Here is a 12,604-nt window from a genome sequence, read left to right as displayed (position 1 = left end):
AAAACAATTTGGCACAAAAACTGACCTTTCCAAAAAAAACCGACTTTATGAACCACGCCACCCCCTCGATATCCTTATCTCTCGTATGGTCCGGTAAAAAAAAATAGTGCATAAAGATAGCATGAATATTTTTTTATATTTTAGTGTAAATTTCACAAAACTACATGTATTTTGCATAATTTATCACAAAACTACAGATTTAGTGTCTCCGCGTTTATTATAAAACTATAGGTACTTTGTACAATCTATCACAAAACTACATATTTAAGAATTTGTTTCACAAAACTATAAATTTAGTGTATTCGTTTATCACAAAACTACACATTTAGTGCCTTCATTTATCATAAAACTATAGATTTTGTCTCCATTATCATAAAACTACAGGTTTTAGTATGTTTTAATGCTAAAACCTGTAGTTTTGTGATAATGAAGACACTAAACCTATAGTTTGTGATAAATGAAAATATTAAATTTGTAGTTTAGTGAAACAAGTTCTTAAATATGTAGTTTTGTGATATATTGTGCAAAGTACCTGTAGTTTTGTGATAAACGAAAACACTGAATCTGTAGTTTTGTGAAACAAATTCTTAAATATGCAGTTTTGTGATAGATCGTGCAAAGTATCTGTAGTTTTATGAAATTTACTCTTTATTTTAAGTTTAAGTCTCTGCTGCAACGTGAAGGCATTTAGCTAACTAGTGTTTTAAAGTAAACAATGTTAAATGATCAAAACAATAGACATTTTTTCAATAGTTAAATGAAGGGATCATATTGTTTGTTTATCGATTGATTGCCTCTAAATAATGTCAAATAGCGATATTTGAAAAGTTACCATCACCCCAAGATTCGTGTTAATATTAACTCCCTCCTCCCTTCCAGCTTCACTTCGCTACCTTCAACCCCCCCCACCCACCAAAAAAAACAGATCTTCCCTTGGCCTACCATGAACCACATTTCTCACAGTCGCTTTTAAATCTACCCCTTCTAACCAAATCTAACCTTGTCTCCGCCTTCAAATCTACCCCCCCTTCTGACCAATTCCTCACCCCTTCTCCTTCATATCTTGTCGCCGCCTTCAAATCTACCCCATCCTACCAATATCCATTGCCCCTCACCCTTCATTTCTTGTCACCGCCTTCAAGTCTACCACTCTACCCCTTTCTACCAATCTCCATTGCCCTTCAGATCACCCCTACCCCTCCACTTATTTTCACTGCCTTGAAAATCTACCTCCCTCCTAACCAATCTTCCCTTGTCCTACCACATACGTCAACCTACCTTCACCCCTCCCCAGCCTCCGTCTAAACCATGGATCCTTCCTCTTCCCATCCCTATCCTTAATACACCCACCCACCCTGGTGACCTAATCCGAACAACTTGGCAAATTAAGATACACTGCAACCACCATCGAAAGTCGTCAACGAAGATGACTATGTGAGGAAAGGCAATGAGTTCCATCGAATAATTGACATTTAATTCAGAAGAAATCATACAAACTTCTGCATAGCAAATTACTAATTTTGATGAATAAATATGCAGACGTTCTTCTCATAGCAAAACTAATTTATTTGTGCATAGCAAAACTAACTTTGATGAATGTGCATTCCAGAATTGCTAAAATAAATTGTTATCATTAATTTTATGCATTCTCTTCTCGGCCACAGGAACAGGAAGCTCGAGACAATACTACAGCGGTTACTACACTGGCTGAGAATATTTCGAGTGACGATAGATCGACACGAGCCGGTTAATGCATGGGTTGAAATGTTCCAAGTCCAAGACATAAAGCGACAAGATTCTTCTCAAGCTAGAGCTTGACCCTCTGCCATGTCAAGCAACGAATAAAGAGTAAATAGGGTAGCAGCAGTAATAATTGATTGTGAAAAAGAAGAGGAGAGCATATGTGCAAGAAGCTAGCTAGCTAGCAGTAGCACATGCATGGCCATGGAGGAAGAGGTTGAAACAAATCAAAACAATGGCTAGCTATCTTGATTCTTGACTCACACAGGTCTGGTCCACATCTGTCCTGCACAGGGGAATCCTACTTGCTTCCAAACACCCAAAGACAAAGCCCAGTCCAGAAAGCCAGCTCTTTGCAAAACAGGCATACACAGAGAGAGAGAGAGAGAGAGAGAGAGAGTACCATGCATGATGCAATGCAACTATGCAAACATGTACACAAAAAGTTCAGGGCTCCTTTGCATTGAAGGATTTTCAAAGGATTTGTGGAGGATTGAATCCTTAGAAAAATTTTTCCTATGAGGACCGTACGTTGGATCAAAGAATAGGGATATGCCAAAATTCTTATTGGTTGCCTTCGTATGCCCCCTTTCTATAGGAAAATATAATGAGAGCTCATACCTCATGTTTTATTTTCATTTGAGAAGTCCAATGCACTCTCTTCCTTTCTCCCTCTAGTTTTTCTCTAGCAAACAGTTCACTTTAAAATTCCAATATTTTCTTTTTCGAAAAAAATTCCAATATTTATTTCTGTGAACCATCCAAACGTAACGCACCAATTAAATCTTCGTGTGTAACCCTATAGGATCGTGTAGAACATGGTATCTGATTCCTGCAATTTTTCATGTTCTTGTGTTTTTAGTACCCCGTTCAAAAGGATCCCTCAAATATGTTCCAATGGCCAATGTTAGGTTTAACTTGCATGTCAATTTGATGGGATGTATGCTGTGTAGGACACATACTGTGTATAATGTATGTACATGTGTGTGTGTGTGTGTATATATATATATATATATATATATATATATATATATATATATATATATATATATATATATATATATATATATATATATATATACAAAGTGGAGTATACAATACATAAGAGAAGCAAGAGAGAAGAGACTCTTTTGACATGTACAGTGCCAGCTGTGGCTCTTCCTGTGGTTGCATAGTGCCCCTCTCCACTTTATTCCATCTTGCAATGATGTGTGTGTGCATGTGTTTGTCTGTGCTACTTACACACCACCATGCATGTGCATGGAGACGCCCTATAGCTTAGCTAGGGTTTAGGTGAAACTTGAAAGCTCATCATGCATGCATGCATGCAGATTAATTAGTGCATTGACACAAGTGTACATTGGATGTGGGCTTACATAATTAGGTTAATTAATTACTCATGGTTTATTGCTTGGAGTATATATTTAGTTATAGGGATGTGTAGCCACACTGACTAGTATGATTCTATGAAGAGGAGAGGAGGTGTGGGCTAGTGGCTGCACTATATAAGTAGGGATAGGCCTCCCTTCTCATCATGCAAACATGCACCATTTCACAGCATTAGCACAACAAACACACCATGCTCTATCCTCCATGTATCCATATCCATATCCATCCATCCATCCATCCATCCATCTTCTCTTCTAGCTAGCCATGCATATCCACTTTGAAAGGGAGAAAAGAAAGAGTGACATAGTTTTAAGAGAGACATATAGATATAGGTAGTGTTCATGGTGTTAATTTAGATGTAGTTAGTTTGGTGTGGCAATATGGCGGCATTGGAGGGGAGATATATGTGTGTGTGTGTTTGGTACTTTGGGTGATTGTGAAGGTGATGAAAAGGTAGGGGATATGCCTGGCTCCCTGTATGCCGCTCGCATGGCTGCCAACCCAATGAACTCGATCTCGTTGTTGGCCGCTGCGTACGGCGTGCGAGGTGCCAAGCATGGCCCTCTTCCCTTCTCTCTTTCTCTCTCTCTACATCTCTCTCTTCTTTCTTGTTGCATTGCATGTTTTATATATCCTTAGAATGCTTGTTTTCTTTTCTTGTTAAGTAATCATTCACATGGATCTAGCTAGTGCATGCACGAATTTTGAGTAAAAAAAAACAATCAGTGGATATGAACATGACAGTGCATATATATATACAGCATTTACATCATTGCATGCCCGAGCTAGTCTAATTTTTGGAATTTCTCTGAAGTCAGATAGCTAGCCTTTGTAGATTAATTATATATTACTGTGTGCATTGCATGCATTTGCATTTACTCGCTGCGTTTCTGATGTATATATACGTACTCCTACATTGTTTATCTTGTGATGAAATCAAGATCATACATGTGAACTAATATGATAGATTAATTATAGTAGTATAATTTTCAATACTGCCTTGTAAATAACTTTTATTTCTCTTAATGGAAAAAATACGCTCCTTGCGTATTCCTGAAAATAATTTTCAATACTGAAACCTTTGCTCAGTTCTGAACTTGCTGCAGTTAGAGCAAAGTAATGTGCCAATCAGTTCGAATATCTTGCCTGCATGCATGCATGCCGCCGTTGAGTCAGGTTGACGGCCGGCGCCGCGCCGCACTCCGGCGAGAGCTGCACACCGCCGCCGGCCGCCGCCTCAATCCGTCCATGGCAGACAGAGATCGATAGGCCGCCGCCTGCGCAGAAGAAAACACAGGGACGCGTCCGAGCATGCCGAACGTCGGAAGTTCCATCCCGCCGATGAAGATGGTGGCTGCCGGAGAACCCGGCCGGCCGGAGGCGCCGCCATGTCGCCGGAGAGAGAGGAGATGGGGGTGTGGTTGTACAATTTGAACTTATTGAGGGGTCTTTCTGAAAAAAATAGATGTATCTCTTCCTCTGTACTAGCCGCCCAATTATTTGGCATACACTCTACAATATTGTCCATTTTAAAGGAAAAAGGATGCACTTACAAAAACTTTCTTACAAATATTTTACAAAGACTGATGTGACACATTGTGATTTGAATCTTGATATTCGGACGGTTTGTATATTTGTCTGTAATTTCAATGCTTGCCTCGATCTGTAGAAACACAGTATCTGTACTTGGACCTGAAAGAAATTCAGGAGGAAGAAGAAGCAAAATGTGCATATATAGTATTTTCTTTGATGCATGAATGGAGGTTGAATAATGCAAGCTCCTTAATTTAGAATATTAAGAAACTTACTGAGGGTGGTAGGATTAGTGTATGTCGAAGGTGAGACTTAATTTGGTCTCAATTTAATTGCGGTTTTCGACTTGTTCATTTAGCCTGTTTCTGTAACAGTTATTGTGTTCAGAGTTTCAGACTTCATAGTTTTTTTTTTTTTTTTGACAGCAGACTTCATAGTTATTAAACAGAAAGGAGTACAGAGCTGGTGACATGGTGAGTGATTGTAAGCTGGAGTTCACACTGCATTCCATTTTGCATTCTATATAAAGCTGGGTGTCAAATTCCTTTGGCCTTGGCCTAAAAAGATGCATAATGCATGCTATAATTTTTTTTTACTTTTTCGAAGAAATTACTGCTGAAGTCTTCAAATTAATCCAACAACATCAGCATGGTATCATTTTCAGATGAGACTGAATCCATGAACTTGAGTTTAAAACTTCAAATTATTAACCAGCCAATCTGTTGCGTGTTATTAGTCAATCTGTTCAGAAAGGGAGAAAGCTTACCTGACAGAAGCTTTTCAGCAAATTCAAGATGCTGTTTGTCACTGTCCATTCTGAATTTCTGATAACAAGAGCCAAAGGCCCTCCTAGTTTGACAGATTTCATCACAAACTTCATGTTAACCTGAAGATGCTTCTGTATGGACTGGAAGATCTCCATGTTAACATCTGAATATTCTATAACCTGAAGAATGAAGATGTTCCGTATTCAGGTTACAAATTCCATGTAAGAAACCATACTAGTAAGTCTGAAACTAAGTCACAATTGGAATGATCCTGAGTCCTGAAAACCTAGGTGCAGTGTCTGCTGAGATATATATGAAGTTGCAAACAACACAACTTTACATTATATAATCACAGAAATGTTGCAAGAAGCAGCACATATGAGAATCGCTTGCAACCAGCAAACAATGGAAAAACAACAAGAAGGTCCAACTGCATAGTAGCACTACAAGAAAAAGGCAAGACAACCTTTTGGAACAGTAGAAGATTATTGTAGTCCTTCCACATCCCTCATTAATGTGTATGAACATGTCAACCAATTAATCTGAACATCTAGCTGCTGCTGGGAGAGAGGCTGCCAGGTGCCTGAATTTCTCTCTGTCCATATGCAGGTCAAGAACAGCGCTCATTTCTTCGTTCCCCTTTCTCCCAGTTGTGTGTCATCACAGCATGTCAACAACTCAGTCCAGTTCCAGTTACACAATTACTAAATGGTGTAGCTCTTACTTGTTAACCCTGTACCATCTCATGCTGGCCCAAGAATTCTTCACCCAAAAGGCTCCCAGGATGATCCAACAACTCCTCCTGCTAATTCACATGCAACCAAGCTTCTATGGTGGCTTCAACAAACGGAAGTATATACCGATGGCATATCATTTGAACACTTGTGACAGCATCAGAACTTCGACAAGGTTTTCCATGATCTCCAACAGTGCATCTTGTGATGCTCAGTCCTGACAACAGAATGACAAGTTGATTTGCTGATAACCTTTCCTGAATAACTTGATCGGTATCTGAAGAAAATGCTTTTTTTTTTGACACGGAAGAAAATGCTAATTGGATGTCCTTTCATGTGTCAAGGAAGAACTTACTAGTTGTATATACAGTTAGCACCATATATTATCAATCAAATAATAACTGTTTACTGATGTTAACAGACAAAAGTAATGCTGATGCTGGCAGTATATGTCAGTACTACCAAAAAGATAACTGATGTTAACAGACAAAAGAACTTACTATGCTGTTTTCGTGATACAAGAATGCCATGGCTTAAAATAACTTAATTTATGTCCACATCTACATTATCAAGCAAAGACTCCATTTCATGTTTCTATTGATTGAGTGTTGTTTAACCTGACTAAAAAGATTACAGATCCCTCAATAGTGAAGCTGAAAAAGGATCTCCACATCTACATTACATTACATCTAAACAGGAATCTGTGCATAAATTGCTGCGAAGATGTAGGCTGCACATCTACATTACATCTGCATAATGGCATGGCTTAAAACCAATTAATTTAGGTCCACATCTACATTACCAAGCAAACACTCCATTTTCTGTTCCTATCGAATGATCAATGCCTTTATTTACCCGACTGAAAAGATTACAGATCACTAAACAGTGAAGCTGAAAAGGGAACTCCACCTTCTCCAAACAGAAATCTGTGCAGAAATTGCTGGAAGAAGTAGGCTGCACAGCGCAGAGAGCAAAAAAAATAATAATAATAATAAATAAATAAATAAATAAATAAAAGGGGCAGCACTGTGCTGTGCCCTTGCCTCCCTGATGATATTGAACAGGAATGCAGAAGTTGAACCATTGCCCCTGGCGCCGGCGATATGATCATATGAACAGGAAGAACAGCTGATACACGCAATCACTCGGTTTTTGTCATTCCATTCATCATATTTCTAAAAGTCAACAATATCATTTATTAAAAGCAAAGGGAGTATTTAATTTTCATTGAACACATGTGGGTTCAGGTTTCATGTTTGCTCTGAACAAATATAAAAGCATCATTACAAAAAAAAAATATAATTCATATTTAATTTCCATTGAACTCATGTGGGTTTAGCTAAGGTTTCATGTTTGCAGTGAAAAAAGAAAAAAAAGATTGGGGTGAGAGAGGCTCGAACTCTCGACCTCAGGATCACTCACAATATTAGCTATGAGACCTACGCGCTAGCCAACTGCGCCACCACCCCATTTGTGTTTGCAGTAGAAAAAAATATTTAAAAGACCATGAAAATTATCCCTGCAAACTGCTGTTCATGGAACAGTCTGTTAATCTGCCTAAATTTTTTTTGAAGAGAAAATTAATCTGCCTAAATTGTTGGCTGATCAGAGTGATAATACACTATTTTGGGTGCAGAGAGATTAACAAATTGAGGGAAGAATAGTGATAGGAAGAGATCCACGTAATGCGTTGGCTGTTATTGTGTTTGTTAGTTTGTACTACTGTTGAGCATTGCAATGCTTCCATACTGAAGGCTTGTCGTATAAACATCATCTTTTGACAAAAAAGGATGATATGTTTATGTCAATCTCGATGTGCCATTTTCTCCCAACAAGATACTCTACATCCAACTTTAGGGCGAGAACCAAATCTCAACGTATAAATGCGGACCAAAAGCTCAGATCTTGATTGATAGCGACTGAAATGGACTCACTAATTACTTTATTAAGTAGTGATTAATGAAGCACATCCCTGTCATGATTAACTAACGACAAAGCAACGGTGTACCAGCTAACTATCATTAACACAGGAAGAACATAGTCCCCCATTTTGGCATTTTCACTACCAGACATTGCAAAAACCTCTCTTGCAAATTATGTATATGTTGCGAAATGTGCAAATTAAGTCCAAATTATAATGATGGAGATTGATCGAATAATGTGATTATAGATGTACAAGAAATGCAATTTCATATTTGCTATACTGTCTACTGCACAATTGTGCAGGGAATTCGACTAGTTGCAAGTAGTACAGTCAAGATCATGAGAAAGGTGAAAGTTACATTGATGAGGCAATGAGTACCAAGGCAAGAGGAGCTACAGATGTGGTAGCTGTTTTGTTCAGGAGCAAAATTTCTGCCGATATCTGCGCATTTCTAATGATCTTGATGTGCCATATATCTGAATTGCACATGGTTCAGTCTACCTAAGTTCTTTTTCTGCTTCAGACCATGTGCAATCTTGAAGAACCGATGGTTATGCTTATCCAGTTGAAAAATCAACATAGCAACCAAAACTGTCATTTGGTTCCTTGATTTGTTCTTGTAAGAACTCACCAGATGCATGTCCCTCAGGCATCATATAACAGTAACATCAGCTAAAAGAAGAGTGAAACTGTCACTGTTGTGTTCTTGTGCAGCTTTTGCGATGCCGGTTCAAGCTGAGTCCACACAGCCACTATATTCTTCATATATTGCCGGTGCATGCCATTTCCATACATGTAGCATCATATGAAGCATCTTCCTGTTGTCTTGATTATCTATGCAAAGGGATCCTCCAGTTCATCTCCCATAGACAAAAACCCTTCCAGAAACAGAAAGGTGATGTTGATCACTATACTCTTCAGATAAGAATAGCATCAGGAGCGATCGCGGTGTACACATGTCGACTGCCGAGTGGTGTCCCAAAGCTTCAGCCTTGCACGACTCACAGCACACAAACTGCATCTTGGAATCAAATCATTCTTCTAGGACCAGTTGTTCTGCCTTCCTTTGTTCATCTCCCCTAGTTGCTTGCATGTTGGTCACTGCACAACAAACAAGTCAATGATGATGAGAAAAAAAAAGTGAGGAAAACATTGTTTCATCACTAGTATTATATTGCTTGGGAATGACTGTGAATTTTATATGCTGAAAGAAAGTATTCTTATAATGCTAGATGGCATTGCACATGTCTGATTTTCCCTGACATCTTCAGTTATGTTTTAGATGGTCAATCTAAACTTGTTTCTTTATAGATCATCATAACCTTTATCAGCTAATGAACCTATCTTTCAGCAATCGTGTTAAGAAAGCATTGGTTGTCGAGATATTAAGGATAGCATCAAGGAGGCAACAACTTGCTCAACATGCAGTGCTACTAGTAGCGTTTTTCGCTAGTTGCTGATCCCTCATGCAAGTCCCTATACACTGCTTATCATGTCCATATCATGAAAGCGATGCTCAACCCAATTGTTTGTGAACTAGCCCACTGTTTTTTCTAATGTGACAAAATAGTCTATTGAATGCAACAGCGAAAGAACGAAATGGATGCACAACCACAGCCAGAGTTCATCTATTGATAGGATAGGACTAGACAATGCCCAAAGCAGAACTGAAGTGTCCAAAACTGATCTATCAGAAGATGGAATTAGATCAAATGACGACAATCAACTAGTTTCAGTACACAAATTAGTGCGGTTAAGCGCAAAAAAATGATATACCATGTATTCTCTGATTTATATACCTAATATTGTTGTGCAAGTGCATCTATAGGGAGGTTTCATGTACATGTCCATGCTGCATTTAAGTTTGGAAATATCAAGAACTGTGTACTGACCATCAAAACATCTTACTTATTTTATGGTCCCATCAGATGAGGATGGAATGACAGCGCCAGAGAGTAACTCCTGAATCTCATTTTGTTCTGCAATTTGAGATCCATAGGGAAACAAACCTGGCACCTGAAAAGAACTGATATTATAAGATAAACAAGAATTGAAATCTGAATTATCGGTAATGATGAAATTTCACATAATAATTAACCTGAGCTGTTGCTGTCAGTGTATCATTGCAATGAAGAAAAGGATTTCTTGGCCCGCGGATGCGATTATCACTCTGCATATCGTTTGGAACATTGGGTGCACTCATAACTGGAGAAGGGATCTGAGGCATCTGGTTTGGCAGAGAATTGTTCATGTAATGCGTTGTTCTTTGCAGCTGATTCAGGCCTTGAGCCCCAGGCATGCATGCCGTGTTCAAGCCCATGCCCATCGGTGGCATGAGCTGGTGGGCACCCGGGAACATCATCGGCGCAATCCCGGTAGTCATCCACATGATCTGAACATGAAGCAACAGTCTCACAATCAAGTAACAAGATTGATTGATACAGAAGGATTGAAATTCTATTGCTACTGTGGAGAAATGGGGAAAGTTTGATTTCAAACCTGAACTTGCATTTGCAGGGACTTCAAGTACTCAATTGCTTCATCTAGTATGGATGCTTTGTCAGTCTGAGAAACAGCTAGAATCATCAAATTGCCACAAAATTCAACCATGGCAATAAGCCAAGAACACTATACTATTATACGGGATAACAAAAATTCCCACAATTTTTCGCAAAAATTGTTTGACCTTGTTGCAATGAGGCACCAGTTCTTGCAATGCTCTCAACTTTTCGTTGATGCGATCCCTTCTTCTCTGCAGCAAGAACAGCAAAAAAAATCAAGAACATTCACCTTGTTGCAAATGATGCAACACCATGTATCCATCAATGGTTGGTTGGTGTTCTTGAGGTCTTACACGCTCTGACAGGTTGTGGACCTCGGCGGCGCGAGTCCGGCGCTTCGCCGCCGGCCGCTTCGACGGCCGGTTCTCGTCGGCGACCTCGCTAAGGCTGTCAACCAGCTCCTCCCTCCCCCGCTTGAACAGCGGGTAGCTCCCGCTCCCGCTCCCGCTCCCCGACCCGCCCGACGACGACGCGCCGGCGGCGCGCGCGGCGCCCGTCCCCTCCTCCACCTCCTCCTCCTCTTCCTCGCGCGGCGCGGCGTCGTCGTCGTCGTCTGCGGGCAGCGCCGGTGCCGCGACCGCGTTGCTGCCGCAGATGCTCAGCCCGGCCTCGTCGAGACGGCTCGACACGTCGTCGCTCCTCGCCGCCGCCCGCGGCGTCGGCGTCGCGAGCGCGAGCGCGCCCGCCGCGTGCCCGTCGACATTGGCGAAGCTGTGCCAGAGCTGCGAGTAGATGTCCCTGCCCATGCCCACGCCCAGCGCGTCGTCGCCGCCGCCGCCATCCGCGAACCACGCGGATGCCGTCTCCTCCTCGCCGGTGACGCCGCTCCGGGCGAGGAGGCCGGGCGATCGGTGGCGCGTCTGCGCGTGCGCGACGACGCCCCCGTCCTGCCACAGGAGCTCCACCAGCTCGCCATCCGAGCTACGCCACGCAAGCAAACAGAACAAAATCCTCCAATCTTTACATCGATCAAGAACCATAGCAACACAGAACACAAGATCAAAAAGAAAAGAAAAGAAAAGAAAACGAAAAATCTTGATTACAGCAAGGGCTTCTTCTGGTTCATCATCATCGCCGACGACGACGACGACCTTGCAGTTGCACCCGCATCCATGGCGCCGCAATTCTTCGACAGCCGGCAGGTCACACTTCACTGAAAATTCAGAAAAGCTAATCAAAAGAGAGAAGAGGAAGAAGCAAAGAACTGGAGTACAGTGATCATGGCAGTGAGCTGAGCTGAGCTGACCTGACCTCGTTTTCTTGCTCCTCTTGCTCGTGGAGAGGAAGTGAGAGTGGCGAGGAAGCAAGGTGAGATGTCTAGTGGAAGAAATGGATGGATAGTTGTAGTTGGGCTCGATTTCGTCGGGGAAATTAAAGCGGAGAAAGAATGAGGGAGACGTGTCCGTAGCATTTTTGTATGGAGGAGGAGAGGACGGGTTGACGAACCGTCGGATTTTTTTTTTTTTTGGCCTGCCTGCTTTGGGACGTCACGTAACATTGTCAGTCAGTCAGCCATAGCCGGCCCAGCCCTCAGAATCGGCAACGGCAGTCGGCAGCTTGGAAAGGAGTACTGTTCCCAAAAAAAAAAATAACCTCCCTCTGTCTCATTTCAAGAGTAGTAGTGGGTTTCGTATTCAACGTACAGTGGTGGAGCCAGCATCATCATTAAGCCCAGACGACTAATAGTATTTTTCGGTGATCGATTAATTTTTATGGGTATCAATAGCTATCAATAGAGGTGACGGTAATAGCGGAGCCCGCGCGGCTGCCCGACCAGCCCGGGAGATGGATCCGCTGCTGTCAACATGGGTTTCCGTATTCAACGTTTGACCATTCGTTTTATTTGATTTTCTTTCGAAAAAAAATAAAAATATAAGTAATGTATAAAATATTATTTATAATAAAAATACTAACCATAAAAAAGTTTTAAATAAGATGAACGATTAAATATTGAAT

At 41.0% G+C, this 12,604-nt stretch overlaps 1 protein-coding gene and 1 non-coding gene across 4 annotated transcripts; both read right to left on the bottom strand.

Moving 5' to 3' along the window:
• Positions 1 to 7,542: 7,542 nt before the first annotated feature.
• On the bottom strand, positions 7,543 to 7,632 carry TRNAM-CAU (transfer RNA methionine (anticodon CAU)). The gene is given in 2 exon segments: positions 7,543 to 7,578; positions 7,595 to 7,632. It is a non-coding gene; the product is annotated as a tRNA-Met (tRNA).
• A 639-nt stretch (positions 7,633 to 8,271) lies between these two features.
• LOC127778369 (transcription factor PHYTOCHROME INTERACTING FACTOR-LIKE 13-like) lies at positions 8,272 to 12,098 on the bottom strand. 3 transcript variants are annotated; one of them, XM_052304955.1, is made up of 8 exons: positions 11,895 to 12,098; positions 11,692 to 11,801; positions 10,942 to 11,569; positions 10,774 to 10,839; positions 10,587 to 10,652; positions 10,186 to 10,479; positions 9,980 to 10,103; positions 8,272 to 9,188 (listed from the first exon to the last, which is right to left on the bottom strand). In XM_052304955.1, the coding sequence occupies exons 2-7, from the start codon at positions 11,760 to 11,762 to the stop codon at positions 9,996 to 9,998; spliced, it is 1,233 nt and encodes a 410-aa protein (XP_052160915.1). In that variant the 5' UTR covers positions 11,763 to 11,801; positions 11,895 to 12,098; the 3' UTR covers positions 8,272 to 9,188; positions 9,980 to 9,995. The 3 variants fall into 3 exon arrangements, with proteins under 3 accessions (XP_052160915.1, XP_052160914.1, XP_052160916.1); XM_052304954.1 differs by having other exon boundaries at positions 8,273 to 9,188; positions 9,996 to 10,103; positions 11,895 to 12,096; XM_052304956.1 differs by having other exon boundaries at positions 8,273 to 9,188; positions 9,996 to 10,103; positions 11,900 to 12,096.
• Between the last annotated feature and the right edge of the window lie 506 nt (positions 12,099 to 12,604).

Source organism: Oryza glaberrima, chromosome 7 (genome assembly GCF_000147395.1).
Source record: "Oryza glaberrima chromosome 7, OglaRS2, whole genome shotgun sequence".
NCBI classification, from domain to species: Eukaryota; Viridiplantae; Streptophyta; class Magnoliopsida; order Poales; family Poaceae; genus Oryza; species Oryza glaberrima.
The sequence above is the reverse complement of the archived record's forward strand: the minus strand, read 5'-3'. Positions and strand labels throughout refer to the sequence as shown.

Bases quoted from the DNA above. Each gene is read 5' to 3' on its own strand.
- LOC127778369 (XM_052304955.1), bottom strand. From the start codon at position 11,762: ATGGATGCGGGTGCAACTGCAAGGTCGTCGTCGTCGTCGGCGATGATG. The intron at 10,840-10,941 runs GTAAGACCTCAA...TTCTTGCTGCAG, and splicing joins TCCACAACCTGTCAGAGCGT to AGAAGAAGGGATCGCATCAA. The intron at 10,104-10,185 runs GTTAATTATTAT...AGTTCTTTTCAG, and splicing joins CACTGACAGCAACAGCTCAG to GTGCCAGGTTTGTTTCCCTA.